The sequence below is a fragment of the Capra hircus genome, chromosome 26, assembly GCF_001704415.2.
Source record: "Capra hircus breed San Clemente chromosome 26, ASM170441v1, whole genome shotgun sequence".
NCBI lineage: Eukaryota > Metazoa > Chordata > Mammalia > Artiodactyla > Bovidae > Capra > Capra hircus.
The window spans coordinates 33,833,808-33,849,613 of record NC_030833.1 but is presented as its reverse complement, the minus strand read 5'-3'; the positions used below and the strand labels follow the sequence as shown (position 1 = coordinate 33,849,613).

The window sequence follows — 15,806 nt, the reverse complement described above, 5'->3', positions numbered from 1 at the left end:
TCCAATGAGTCATCTCTTCGCATGAGGTGGCCAAAGTACTGGAGTTTCAGCTTTAGCATCATTCCCTCCAAAGAAATCCCAGGGTTGATCTCCTTCCGAATGGACTGGTTGGATCTCCTTGCAGTCCAAGGGACTCTCAAGAGTCCTCTCCAACACCACAGCTTAAAAGCATCAATTCTTCAGTGCTCAGCTTTCTTCACAGTCCAACTCTCACATCCATACATGACCACCCGAAAAACCATAGCCTTGACTAGACGGACCTTAGTCGGCAAAGTAATGTCTCTGCTTTTGAATATGCTATCTAGGTTGGTCATAACTTTTCTTCCAAGGAGTAAGCATCTTTGAATTTCATGGCTGCAGTCACCATCTGCAGTGATTTTGGAGCCCCCCAAAAATAAAGTCTGAAACTGTTTCCACATCTATTTCCCATGAAGTGATGGGACCAGATGCCATGATCTTCATTTTCTGAATGCTGAGCTTTAAGCCAACTTTTTCACTCTCCTCTTTCACTTTCATCAAGAGGCTTTTTATCTCCTCTTCACGTTCTGCCATAAGGGTGGTGTCATCTGCATATCTGAGGTTATTGATATTTCTCCTGGCAATCTTGATTCCAGCTTGTGCTTCTTCCAGCCCAGCGTTTCTCATGATGTACTCTGCATAGAAGTTAAATAAGCAGGGTGACAATAGACAGCCTTGACGTATTCCTTTTCCTATTTGGAACCAGTCTGTTGTTCCATGTCCAGTTCTAACAGTTGCTTCCTGACCTGCATACAGATTTCCCAAGAGGCAGGTCAGGAGATCTGGTATTCCCACCTCTTTCAGAATTTTCCACAGTTTATTGTGATCCACACAGTCAAAGGCTTTGGCATAGTCAAGAAAGCAGAAATAGATGTTTTTCTGGAACTCTCTTGCTTTTTCCGTGATCCAGCGGATGTTGGTAATTTGATCTCTGGTTCCTCTGCCTTTTCTAAAACCAGCTTGAATATCTGGAAGTTCACGGTTCATGTATTGCTGAAGCCTGGCTTGGAGAATTTTGAGCATTACTTTACTAGTGTGTGAGATGAGTGCAATTGTGCGGTAGTTTGAGCATTCTTTGGCATTGCCTTTCTTTAGGATTGGAATGAAAACGGACCTTTTCCAGTCCTGTGGCCACTGCTGAGTTTTCCAAATGTGCTGGCATATTGAGTGCAACACTGTCACAGCATCATCTTTCAGGATTTGAAAGAGCTCAACTGGAATTCCATCACCTCCACTAGCTTTTCCACATTTTGATCACCACCAAAAGAAACCTAGTATCCATTATGAGTCAATCCCTCCAGCCCTTGGCAACCAGTAATCTACTTTCTGTTTCTATGGATTTGCCTGTTCTAGACATTTCATATAAATGGAATCATGCAATATGTGGCCTTTTGTGTCTAGCCTTTTTCACTCAGCATGTTTTCAAGGTTCATTCGTGTTGTAGCATGTGTTAGAACTTCACTACATTTTATGGCTAAATAATAATCCGCTGTGTAGGTACACCACATTTTATTTACCTGTCCTTTAGTTGGTGGATATTTGAGTTGTTTCCACTTTTTTGGCTATTATGAATAATGCTGGTCTGAACATTAATGTACACATTTTTGTGTGGACATATATTTTTCAGTTCTTTTTGTTATATGCCAAAGAGTGGAAGCATCCCAATGCACATAATAACTCTATGTTTAACCTTTTAGAGAACTACCAGACTGTTTTCCAAAGGAGCTGCACTATTTATATTTCCACCAGCAAAGTATCAGGGTTCCAGTATCTCCATATCCTTGTCAACATCAATCTTTTTTATTATAGCTATCCTAAGGCTGTGCAGTGGCATCTCAGTGTAGTTCTGATTTACATTTCCCTGGGATTTCTTTGGAAGGAATGATGCTAAAGCTGAAACTCCAGTACTTTGGCTACCTCATGAGAAGAGTTGACTCATTGGAAAAGACTCTGATGCTGGGAGGGATTGGGGGCAGGAGGAAAAGGGGACAACAGAGGATGAGATGGCTGGATGGCATCACTGACTCGATGGACGTGAGTCTGAGTGAACTCCGGGAGTTCGTGATGGACAGGGAGGCCTGGCGTGCTGTGATTCATGGGGTCGCAAAGAGTCGGACACGACTGAACAACTGAACTGAACTGAATGACTAATGATGTTGAATATATCTTTGTGTGCTTATTAGTTATTTGTATATCCTCTCTGGGGTCTTCCCTGGTGGCTCAGTGGTAAAGAATCTGCTTTCTAATGCAAGAGACTCGTGTTCAATCCCTAGGTTGGGAAGATCCTCTGGAAAAGGAAACGGTAACCCACTTTAGTATTCTTGCCTGGGAAATCCCATGGACAGAGGAGCCTGGCAGGCTACAGTCCATGGGGTCAAAAAAGTCAGACATGACTTACCAACTAAACAACAACAACATATCTTCTTTGGAGAAATGTCTATTCAAATCCTTTGTCCATTTCTCAACTGGGTTGTCTTTTGTCATTGTGGGCATTACAGTTACTCTTTGCATATTCTGGAGACCATATCCTTATCAGATAAATTCGAATATTTTTTCCTATTTTGTAGGTTGTCTTCTCATGTTTATGACAGTATCCTTTGAAGCACATCAGTTTTTAACGTTGATGCAGTCCAATTTATTTATTTTTTCCTTTTGTTGCTTTTTCTGTCATACATAATAAATTACAAGCATACCTTGTTTAATTGTGCTTCACTTTATTGAGTGTGTTTTACAAATGGAAGGTTTGTGGTAGCCCTGAGTTGTCAGATGATGGTTAGCATTTTTTAGCAGTATCTTAAAATTATGTAAAATTATTTTCAGAGGTAATGCTTCTGCAAACTTAATAGACTATAGTATAGACATAACTTTTATATGCAGCAGGAAACCAAAAAATGTGTGCAACTCACTTTATTGCAGTAGTCTGGAGCCACGAGACATCGAGGCCATGATATTCCAAGGTGCAGCATAATCCAGCCTCATAGCAATTCACATCCATATTTTCGTTTAGAGTTCTATAGTTTTATCCCTTGTATTTAGATCTTCAAACATTTTTAATTGATTTTTGTGTATAGTGTGAGGTAGGGGTCTAATTTCATTCTTCTGTATGCAATATCTGGTTGTACTAGCACCATTTGGTGAAAAGACTAGTTTTCCCTCCACGGGATTGTCTTGACAACCTGTAAAAAATCAACTGGCCATGCTTTTCCAGCTTCTTGAGTTAAGTGTTTGGCACGGTAATTTTCAATTGTTGTTCTATTCTAATATTACCATTTTAACACGGAAATTTCACTGAGTTCCTTTTTATCTACATGCCGTCTTTTGACATGTACAATTCTTTAAAAAACCTTTCTCACTGAATTTGTTACAATGTTGCTTCTGTTTTATGCTTTGTTTTTTTTTTTTTTTTGGCCTGGAGGTATGTGGTATCTTAACCCCCTGACCAGGGATCAAACCTGCACTCCCTGCATTGGAGGGTGAAGTCTCAACCACTGGACTACCAGGGAAGTCTGACATGTACCTTTCAATGCTAGACCTTGATACATTTTGTAAGTTCCATTTGGACTTTCTTCTTTGATTCTTGAATTATTTAGAGGTGTGATTGTTAATATCTAAAATATTTGTCTCTGTGTGTGTGAGTGTGTTATTGATCTCCAACATTGCTTTGTGTTCCAAGGACTTATTCTTCAAGGCAGGGGTCAGTAAACTTTTTCTGTAAAAAGCCATATAATAAATATTTTTACATTTTGAGGTTAATATATTCTCTGTTGCAACTACCTAACTCTGCTACTGTAGTGTGAAATCAGCCATAGGCGTAAATGAGTGGGTATGGCTGTGTTCCAGTAACGCTGAATTTCCAAAAACAGATGGCAGGCTAGATTTGGCCTTCTGGCCATGGATGCTGGCCTGTGCGTCAACATATCAATTCTTTGGTGTCTTGAGCCTTGCTTTATGGAAACAGGGACAGACTTTATTTTCTTGGGCTCCAAAATCACTGCAGGTGGTGACTGCAGCCATGAAATTAAAATATGCTTGCTTCTTGGAAGAAAAGCTATGATAAACCTAGACAGCATATTAAAAAGCAGAGACATTACTTCACTAACAAAGGTCCACATAGTCAAAGCTATGGTTTTTCCAGTAGTCATGTATGAATGTGAGAGTTGAACCATAAAGAAGGCTGATTACCAAATGCTTTTGAACTGTGATGCTGGAGAAAACTCTTGAGGGTCCCTTGAACTGCAAGGAGATCAAACCAGTCAATCCTAAAGGAAATCAATCCTAAACATCCATTTGAAGGACTGATGCTAAAGTTGAAGATCCAATACTTTGGCCACCTGATGCAAAGAACTGACTCATTGGAAAAGACGGATGCTGGGAAAGATCGAGGGCAGAAGGAGAAGGGGGAGGGATGACAGAGGCTGAGGTAGTTGGATGGCATCACTGACTCAATGGACGAGAGTTTGAGCAAGCTCCGAGAGTTGGTAATGGACAGGGAAGCCTGGCGTGCTGCAGTCCATGGGGTTGCAAAGAGTCGGACGTGACTGAATGACTGAACAACAACGTGATCGCTTTTTATAAATGTTTCATATATCCTTGAAATAAAGTGTGTCAGTTTCCAAAACTGATGGTTGAAGAGTGCTACATATGTTGTTCAAATATTCTCCTTACAAATATTTTTGACCTCTTGGTATATCTGCTATCAAGAAAAGTGCTTTAAACAATCTTGAGAACTAAGATTGTGAATGTCATCTTTATTTTTAATTTTTCCTTTATATTTTTCAAGGCTATGTTGGTTAAGTAATACAAAGTAAGGATCGTTAAATGTTCCAGCTAAACTGTGTCTTTTATCAATAAATATCCTCTTTATCTGTAATAATGTCCATCCATAATAAAGATTATTTTGACTGATATTAATATTGCTATGTTAGTTTTATTTTGATTAGTGTTTGCCTCATATAGTTTTCCTTCATCACTTACTTTCAATCTTTTTGTGTAATTATGTTTTTTGCTTTAAATGATTCATTCAACAGGTGTTTTCTGTGAGCAATACATTTTCCACCACAAACAATGAAACAAGCTTTGCAATGGTCATACTATTGAGGTTCAATATTCTTTTTGTTGCATATGAAATGTGTGCTAAGCCACTCCAGTCATGTCCGATTCTTTGTTACCCTGTAGACTGTAGCCCACCAGGCTCCTCTGTCCATGGGATTCTCCAGGCAAGAAGGGAATCTTCCTGACCTAGGGATCAAACCCACATCTCTTACATCTCCTGCATTGCCAGAAGTTTCTTTACCGTGAAGTATATGAAATAGTTTTTGTAAATTGAAAATTTTTTGGAAATAATTGTAGATCCATATGCAGTTGCAAGAAATAATACAGACAGATTTTGTGTACCTTTGACAGTGTCCCTTGGACTGCAAGGAGATCCAACCAGTCCATTCTGAAGGAGATCAGCCCTGGGATTTCTTTGGAAGGAATGATGCTAAAGCTGAAACTCTAGTACTGTGGCCACCTCATGCAAAGAGCTGACTCATTGGAAAAGACTGATGCTGGGAGGGATTGGGGGCAGGAGGAGAAGGGGACCACAGAGGATGAGATGGCTGGATGGCATCACTGACTTGATGGCCGTGAGTCTGAGTGAACTCCGGGAGTTGGTGATGGACAGGGAGGCCTGGTGTGCTGCGATTCACGGGGTCGCAAAGAGTCGGACACGACTGAGCGACTGAACTGAACTGAACTGACGGTTTCCCCCAACATTTTATAAAACTATAGTACAATATCACAACTGGGATATGGACATCTACTCAGGGGATCTCATTCAGATTTCCCCAGCGTTATACATACTCATGTGTGTGTGTGTACAGTTCTACACAATTTATTACGTGTACAGGTTTGTGTATCCACCATCACATCCATGATACTAAATAGTGCCATCACCATAAGGATCTCTCATGCTGCCATTTTACAGTCACATCCAACTTCCTTCCCCCTCCCTCCCAACCCGTGCCTAAACTCTCAAGCACTAATCTGTTCTCCATTTCAAAAATGTTTTCATTGGAAGAGCATTATTTAAATGGAATCTTACAGTGTATAACCTTTGCGAATTGGCTTTTCTCACTCAGCGCCATTCCCTGGAGATTCATTCAAGTTGTTGCCTGTATCAACAGTTCCTTTTTATTGCTGAGTAGTAGTACTTCATGGTATGTATGCACCACGGTTTGTTTAATCATTCACTTACTGAAGGACGCATGAGTTGTTTCCAGCTCTTACAAAGAAAGCTGTTATGAACATTAACGTACAGGTATTTGCACGAAGATTTTTACTTCTCTGTAATAAATACTGAAGAGCGGAACTTCTGGGTCATACAGCAGTTGGGTTTATTGCTGCATTCTCTATTCTGGTCCATTGCTTATCCCTCTGCTGATATAACACTGTCTTAGTACTGTAATTATATACCATCAGCCCTCTGTATCTAAGTGTAGTTAGCCTTAGGTATCCATCATTAAAAGCAAATAGCTATTCCTTCCTGATCATGACAATCTCCCTTTCTTTTCTTTGAGTGTAACTCTGTATTTTTAATTTGGGGTAAGGGGAAGATTTTATTTTTTTTCCTACTAGTTCTCTGTTTGTAAAAGAGGCCCATGCCAGTTCAGTCACTAGAATCAGAAAGTTGGCATGTAACACATTTTTCAGCCTGAACATAATTGCTTTACTGCTAGAATTTCTAGATTGGGAGTCACACACTTGCAGCTCTTGGGATAAACCCAGCCCACAGATGTGTTTTCTTTGGCCTGGATGCTTTTGGACCACACTTTGTTTTGTTTTCTCTTAAATCTCACTTGAGAAGCCAACTTTTAAAAATCAAGGACTTTCACATAAAAATCCCAATTTTCTAGTTTTTCTTCAAAAAAGAATAGATGTGGCAACAGTGGTTCATCTTCTATCATCTGCAGCCACAGCAGTTAAGTAGCATCTGCTCCTCACAGTCAAGGCACATGTTTTCCTGGTTGTTAGAATCTATCTCCCACTTCACACGGTTCCATCCAGCCACTTCACCCACTGACATTACCTGCTTGGCCTCTACAGACATTTTAACTTGCTATCCCAGCCCAGGACTACAGATTGCATCCAGATTCCACATGTTTGTGTGCTCAGCTGTGTCTGACTCTTTGCAACCCTGTGGACTACAGCCCACCAGGCTCCTCTGTCAATGGGATTTTCCCAGCAAGAATACTGGAGTGATGGCCCTTTCCTCCTTAGGAGATCTTCCAGACCCAGGGATCAGACCCACGTCTCCTGCATTTCAGGCTGATTCTTTCCCGCTGAGCCATTGGGAAAGCTTCAAATGTAAGTTGCCCCTGTAGACTGGAAGCTCTGTGGGGGCAGGGACTGTGGCTGGCTCATTTACCACTCTATTCACACCCAGCACAGTGTCTGGCTGGTGGTAAGCATGGGGTGCTTTTAGGTTTTCAATTAATTAATTAAAGAATGGATGAGTTATTCTAAAAATAAACAACCAACAGTCCAAACAATTCTGCGGCGGAAACCTCTCCAAAATGTTGGCAGCCCTGAAGTCCTTAATGTTTAAATCCTGAGAATCATCCTGTCTTAAGTAATCACAGGCAGTGATGTAGCAAGTGGAAGTTTGTTATTCATTTCCCATATGGTTTTCAACAAGTCTCTTAAATTTTCCTCTGCCGCCAACTCCCCCTTGGAGAACGGGCAAAAATACTTTTCTGTTTGAGGGACTAACACTAAGGAATCCAATGTTTCTCAGAGAAGCTGCGCTTATCCATACTTGTGACCTGGTGTTATAAGGGCCTGTGTGCAGCCGAGTCAGCATGGGAAAATCTTAAGTGCACCTGGAAAGAGGCTGGAGTGTAATTTCCAGAGATGGGTTATTGAATGACAGCTTCCCGCTCGGTCCAGTGAGAAATTTAATTTGCTGAGGACTCAACACAGGAAGCATTTGCCGATTAAAAATATGTCTAAACAGATGTTCTGCTTAGCCTGGAAGAAGGATCTTAATGCAACTGTCATTATTGGATTTTCTTGGATTACTACTATCTGGAATCGGAGTCCAAATAGAAGAATGTAATTATTTATTATGGTCCAAGAATCCTGCATTTGAAGAGGAGCACAGGGGTGTCTGAAAGGATTTAACACGCTGAGGGTGGGGTGGGCTGGGGGATAAAGTCCATTTAAATTCCCTGGCTCTGGGAGTGTACCCTCTCCTCTCTGAAAAAGCAGAGCGGCTCTAGCTATTCAATGTTCCATTTCCAGCTGAAGGCACAGTCACGTCACAAACAGAACCAGGCCTGACCCAGACTTCTCAACTGAGGAACTGTAGATTTTCGATTAGTCAACCCGTCCCTCCCACACTGGAAGTAAACACCCTGATGGTCCAGCCATCTGCATAACCCTCACCTCGCGGGTGATGGGCAAACTCATAACTTGCCTGCGGTGATTCTGAAAGGCTGGGTGAAAGCGGAGACTGTGGCTTATTCTGCACAATGGTTTGATCAAGGAGCTTTTTAAAAATTCTGGTGTCTGCACCCCTGCCTTGAGATTGGGAAACTGGGACTCAATTAACCTAGAGGACTGTCAAGATGTCTGTGCTTTTTCAAGCTCCCCAGGTGATTCGGACACAAAAAGAAGCTTGAGAATCAATGAGGTAGCCCAGAGATTAAGAGCAAGAGGCCTGGGGTCCAATAGGCTGAAGATAAATGCTGCCATTCACTACCTGTGTTGCTTTAGAAGAGCCACACCGTCCCCTGAGCCCTCCTGCCTGCTGTGTGCTGGTGTCATGGGCGTGGAGCCAGGCGGTGAACAGAAAACGCCTGCTACAGTAAGAGCTCAACATGAGCTGCAATCATCACCATCAAGTTCGCACCTGGGGATAGGCTAGAAAGAATGTCCAAAGTCAGGTTCAGTTTACACCCAGATATGCTGACCCGAGTGACATTCAGGGGTCTGGATGCTCTGTGCCCAAGTTTGAGGGATCCTTATTCTCTGGGACAACCGAATCAGGTTGTTCAGACCAAAGCCCTTAAGGGACTGCTACAGAAAGGGAAAAGTCCCTTCTCTTTTATGAACATGGTTCTGGAAATCAGCCTCTATCAAAATAGTCACAGCTTCATTTGAGGAACAGTTACACACTTCATTTCATTAATCCCATTATCAGCCCCCAAATGCATGCTGAGCTCTCATCTCCAGAGAAGGAAGGCTCTCAGACCAAAGGGTCTGCCAGGGGGGTGCCGAGTGAGTAGTTCCCCAAGACCCCCGGCACTCCCCAAAGCTGGAAGCACAAATCCCCGCCGTCAAGGCTGAGGGGAGCCACATAATGCCAGGAAATAAACCTGCTGCTGTAGCCGGCCAGCCAGAGGCTCCCTTCAGATCCTTTATCCTGCTTGGGCGGTCTCTTTTTCTGGGGGGTGGCAGAAGGGGGGGCCGGTTGTGATTAAAGGGGAATCTGAGATTGACACAACTTATCTTATCTTTAATTCAAACAAAACAAGAGGTACGTCGTCCACCCAGTTTGGTGCCTGACAGTGTCCTGGAGGGACAGATGGGAGGGCTAGAGGAACAAGCTAGAAGGGACCATCCTCACCTCACCCTGGGGGTCTCCTTCCTCCTCCGGCTCGCCCTGGATGCTCAAAGATTTACTCGTCTGCTGTGGTAATACTGGAGGGATTCAGACTGGAAGGATTGGCCTAACCTTGACATTGTCCTCTCCAAACACATCAGGGTCATCTGAGGGGCTGCAGACTGTGGATGCAGCCAGCTGCAGGGGCGTGGGGCATGGGTGGGGCAGTGCTGTCATCCTCCTTAAAGCACCCAAGAAGATCTCTCATCACAATGTGAATACCGCGTAAAACCCAACCAGAGGCAGAATTTTAATGGGTTGCGGCAGCTTTATTCCTTCCTGTCCTCTTTAATTGTGTTTCTGTGCAGCTGCTGAGCAGCTGTGAAATCCCAGTCCAGAGGTGGACGACTCACTTCCAGTGTTGAATCATATAATTCTTGGAAGTGAAGGTGGAGAGAAAGAAGTGGAAGGGCTACGCTCATTGAGTCCCTCTTATGTTCCAGACACATGGCTATGTGCTTTGCATAAATATTGTTTCTAATCCTTGCCAAACCTTAGATGAGGTTAACTGGATAACTTATCCAAGGTCGTAGCTACAAAGCGGCTGAGCTGGGATGCAAACCCAAGTGTGCCTGACTGTTCAAGTTTATTTGGTTGGGTCATTTTATACCTAACAAACTAGCAAATACTAAAAATCCTGACAATAACTATTGCTGGTGAGCAGACAAGATACAGTGAGGGAAGACAGTAGATGGTCTCTAAATATGGCCATAGCTCTCATTCCTATAAGCTCACACCATTTCTCACACTAAGGACTGGAACCTATTTTCTTCTTCTTGAGGCTGAGATGGCCCTTCGGCTTTTTTTGACCAATACAATGTGGAGAAGCTGAGTCCCAGGCTTAAGTGGACTGGTGGCTTCTGCTTCCTTTCTCTGGGAAGCCAGCTGCCATCTGTAAAAACTCTTAGTTAGACAACTAAGTTAACAACTTAGTTAGACCACCTAAGTTAGGGCTTCCCTAGTAGCTCAGCTGGTAAAGAATCTGCCTATAATGCGGAAGATCCCAGTCCAATCCCTGGGTTGGGAAGTTCCCCTGGAGAAGGGATAGGCTACCCACTCCAGTATTCTTGGGCTTCCCTGGTGGCTCAGATGGTAAAGAATCTGCCTGCAATGCGGCAGGCCTGGGTTCAATCCCAGGGTGAGAAGATCCTCTGGAGGAGGCCACGGCAACCATTCCAGTATTCTTGCCTGACGAAGCCCACGGACAGAGGAGCCTGACGGGCTATAGTCCATGGGGTCCCAAAGAGTGGGACATGACTTAGAGGCTAAGCACAGCACATACAACTCCGTGCCAAAGGTCCACTCAGAGACAGGAGCCATGTGGAGGCACGCTGGGGTGCTAAATAGGTGACTAAAGCTTTTTCTAGACCTCTCAACCCAACTCAGCTACTAGATGAATGTGGTCAAGTGAACGACTTTGGCTGAATGATGTCAGCCGAAGACCCACACCACAAAGCCTAGTCAGCACACAGAATCATGCAAGATAATGAATCACAGTTTGAATCACTAAGTTTAGGGGTAGTTTTTAATGCGAAAATAAATCACTTAAATTAGGTATGGTGTCTACATCACTGAAAGTGAAAAGTGAAAGTGTTAGTTGCTCAGTCATGTCCTTTGTGACCCCAGGACTATAGCCCGCCAGGCTTCTCGGTCCACAGAATTCTCCAGGTAAGAATACTGGAGTGGGTAAGCCATTCCCTTCTCCAGGGGATCTTCCCAAACCAGAGATCAAACCTAGGTCTCCTACATTACAGGCAGATTCTTAACCATCCGCGCTATCAGCAAAGAGTAATGGCAAGTCCCTCTGGTTTCAGCCTCATACCCTGTGTATCATTTTCACCATTAAGGGCTGGTCATCTGTGGCCAAAATGAAGTGATATTGAGTTTATCAGGTGTCTAGGAGCCTGAAAATCCCTAAGTCAAAATACCTTCAAGCAAGCAAAGCAGAAAAATACAGATTTTTCATGTGACTAAGAACAAGATGTACATTTGTTAAATGGTGGTGGTGGAGAGTGGGAGAAGAATCTGCCTCTCTCTAAATGAGGTCAGATGGATAAGAGGGAGTCAGCAAGCCAAGAGAGAAATAACCCAAGGACAGCAAGAGGTGATTCACAGAAGTGCACGTCCAAGTCACTGGTGAAGAATAAAAGACACTGAAAGTCACCAGGAATAAGAGAAAAACAAATTAAGTATTAATAACTACTATGCTTTTGAACTGTGGTGTTGGAGAAGACTCTTGAGAGTCCCTTGGACTGCAAGGAGATCCAACCAGTCCATCCTAAAGGAAATCAGTCCTGGGTGTTCATTGGAAGGACTGATGTTGAAGCTGAAACTCCAGTATTTTGGCCACCTGAGGCAAAGAGCTGACTCATTCGCAAAGACCCTGATGTTGGAAAAGATTGAAGGCAGGAGGAGAAGGGGACAACAGAGGATGAGATGGTTGGATGGCATCACCGACTCAATGGACATGAGTTTGGGTAAACTCCGGGAGTTGGTGATGGACAGGGAGGCCTGGTGTGCTGTGGTCCATGGGTTGCAAAGAGTTGGACACAACTGAGCAACTGAACTGAACTGAATACTAACTACTGTTTGTCTTATTGAAAACACTGATAATACCTAGTGCCAGGGAGGATATGATGAAAGGAACACACTTATGAACTGCTATGGAAATGTGATTACACCTTTTGAAACGCATTCTAGCAACATCTGCTAAAGACATACTCTGTAAGGATCTGTATTCAGGAACTGTACTGCAGTACTGTTTATGACGGCAAAACCTTGAAGTGAGTATTAACTGATACAGGAAAGATTGAACAAATCATGGTCCATACATGCCAGGAATATTTTGCAACTATTTAAAGAATAAAGAGTCCCTTGGACTGCAAGGAATCAAACCAGTCAACCCTAAAGGAAATCAATCCTGAATATTCATTAGAAGGAATGATGCTGAAGCTGAAGCTTGAATACTTTGGCCACCTGATGCAAAGAGCCGACTCATTAGAAAAGACCCTGATGCTGGGGAAAGATTTGAAGACGGGAGGAGAAGGGGATGACAGAGGATGAGACGGTTGGATGGCATCACCGACTCAATGGTCATGAGCATGAGCAAGCTCCGGAGATGGTGAAGGACAGGGAAGCCTGGCGTGCTGCACACCATGAGGTCGTAAAGAGTCAGACACAACTGAGTGACTGAACAATAACAACAACAAAAATAAGTTGAGGACTTCCTTGGTGGTCCAGGAGTTGGGAATCCACCTGTTGGTGCAAGGGGCGTGGGTTTGCGCCCTGCTCCCAGAGAATTTCACTTGTGGCAGGGCCACTAAGCCCCTGGGCCACAGCAGTTGAAGCCCACTTGCTCTAGAGCCCATGCTCTGCAACAAGAAAAGCCATCACAATGAGAAGCCCGCGCAGCACAACTGGAGAGTAGCCCCCACTTGATGCAACTCGAGAAGACCTGAGAGCGGCAATGAAGAGCCAGCGGTGGCGAAAATAAATAAGTGAATAAACAACATTTAAAAAACGAACAAACTGAAATCATAATAAGGGTCTTAGACAGCTTTGCCATGAAGTATTGATGAGTGAGAAAAACATAATGCATAAAAAAAGTATCAAATATGATCCCATTTTTTCAAAGTGATAAAATATATCTGTGTATATGTTTATGGGTTTATATGTATATTTATATATGTGTGTATCTCTGTATCAATGTATATGTGAATATATGTGCATGGAGAAACACATGGAAGGGTGCATGCAAAGTTATTAGCATGTATTACCTGGGAAAGAGAGAGTGGTAATATGTGGGAAAAAAAGAAGTGAAGAAGGTAGTCAAATGGAAGGGAAAAGAAAAAATCCACAATATACATTAGTGTGAAATTATACATATATATGTGTATGTGTAAACTAAAATGACATTAAAGAAAAAACATAAAATAAAGCAAACAGTGATTTGTATTTCATCTCTACAGAGGCGTCCCTAAAACACAGGATTCTAGCATTTTAAATGATTCCCTTTGCTCTGTGTTGATTTTATATAGAAGACATGCTACTCTCGACAACAGCCCTGATTCCTGCAGGATGCAGGCCAGACACAAGCCCAGCAGCCTTTCTCCTCCAGCACACTTTCTGAACAGGAAAACCTTAGTCCAAAGTGAGATGCTTGCAGTGAGGTGTCTCCTGTAATCTCCAGGCTAGAATCTCCTAGAGCGCACACACATCTGGGCGCTGATGTGCAGACAGGCGGAGGTGGTGCCTCCAGGCAGACCCCTGCTGATGGTGGCCCTGACCACAGCCAGCCACTCCCACAGCACTCCCGCCCCCAGAGAAGCCCACGGGGGTCTCTACACCTGCCTCCCCAGCCCCCACTGGGGTCTCTACTCTACACCTGCCTCCCCAGCCCCCACTCCAGCTTTATTTCCCTTCCTTGCCTCTCCGGCCCACTCATTCTGTAAGAACCCCAGTGCCCATAGCCTCATCATGCCACCTCTTGATTCTTGGGGCCCTCAGCCCACCAGCCAAGCACCAGAGAGAAAAATCAAGTCCAGACTGTAGGGTTTAACTGGAGGTCATCCAGTCCCCGAGCAACCAAACCCCATGGTTGTACCTTTCTCTGGCAACTGGCCCACCTCACTCAACCAGAGGACTCACTCTCTCACCAACAGTCTTTGCTGCTTCTAGCCCACTAAGGTTGAAAGTAAAAGATACAAGACGAGGTTCCCAAAGGGCTTCCCTGGTGGCTCAGATGGTAAAGAATCCACTTGCAATGCAGGAGACCCGGGTTCGATCCCTGGGTTAGGAAGATCCCCTGGAGAAGGGAATGGCTACCCACTCCAGTATTCTGGCCTGGAGAATTCCATGGACAGAGGAGGCTGGCAGGCTACAGTCCGTGGGGTCACAAAGGGTCAGACATGGCAGAGCTACCAACACACATGAGGCTCCCAAAGCTGGCATCAGGGAGGCAGGAGAGATACAGGGAGCGACAAGGGCTCGAGAGTGGTGACGGTGGCACAGCACTGCATAGGTAACTAACGCCACGAAATGGGACACACTCAAATGCCTAAAAATCTTACGTGAAATTTACAACAACTGAAAGAAAAAAGTACCCCCAGGCCTGGTGGGGTCTCACATTACCCTCTCTGGCTTCCTCGCTGCTGGCATTCGTGGCTGTAGCATTTGGCCAGCTCCCAGATGGCTGCTCTCCAAGCCCACCTAAAGGAACAAAGAAGAGACACGTGAGGACATACTAGCCTTCTTCGCATCAGCACCATGAAATGAGGGGACAAACCTGGTCACCTGGGTAATGAGCAGAATCACCAGTGGATCAGTAAAGGTTTGTGGGGGGTTTTTTTGGTTTGTTTATCTTTTAAATATTTATTCATTCAGATGCTTCTGGTCTTCTTCGAGTCGTGTGGGATCTTTCATTGTGGTGCATGGACTCTCTAGGTGTGGTGCAAGGGCTCTGGAGTGCTTAGGCTTAGTTGCTGCGTGGCATGTGGGGATCTTAGTTCCCTGACTCATGCATTACAAGGCGAATTCTTAACCACAAGACCACCAGGGACGTCCCCAAAGATTTGTTTAACAAAGGATATCCAGGCTCCTACCACGTGTGGGGGGCTGTTCTCAATGCTGAAGCTAAAAAGAACTTGCTTTCTTATAACCATGCACATAGTTCACAAATTATTAATAAAGTAGCCTTTCCTCAATCAGTTCAGGGTACTTGGAGTGAAATATACAAAGTGAACAGAGGAATACTATCGTCTGCTTCTTCACCCTCGCCTCTCTGAGTAAGCCCAAAGCATACACAAAGGATGCTCTCTGGTTCTAAAGCGCCTGGTGTGGGACGCAGGGAAACGTCACTAGCGCTGCTCCTGATTGTGTGATATGACAGTGGCTGCTGCCTCAGCTTAAACTTAGGTAACCTGGCTTCCTCTTTGGGATGAGTCTCCTTTTAGAGACTTCCCTGTTTACTTTATAAATCAGACTCCGCATACACAGCCTCAATCAAGAGCAGTGATGCACAATCTCATTTGCTAGTATCATCTAGAAACAAGCTTCCCACCTGACCCATCAGGAAGATGGTTTATCACTGTCCACTATTAGACCTACTGTGAACCAGGTACAGCCACAGGGAGCAGGGATCCAC

The 15,806-nt window shown here is 43.9% G+C and overlaps 1 protein-coding gene across 2 annotated transcripts in view; it reads right to left on the bottom strand.

The window, feature by feature from the left end:
* TLL2 (tolloid like 2) overlaps nt 1–15,806 on the bottom strand; it is a 143,076-nt gene that overhangs the window by 62,474 nt on the left and 64,796 nt on the right. For both annotated transcript variants that reach the window (XM_018041650.1, XM_018041651.1), the window contains exon 3: nt 14,795–14,872. In XM_018041650.1, the coding sequence (XP_017897139.1) occupies nt 14,795–14,872 (78 nt within the window). The remainder of the gene's footprint in view (nt 1–14,794; nt 14,873–15,806) is intronic.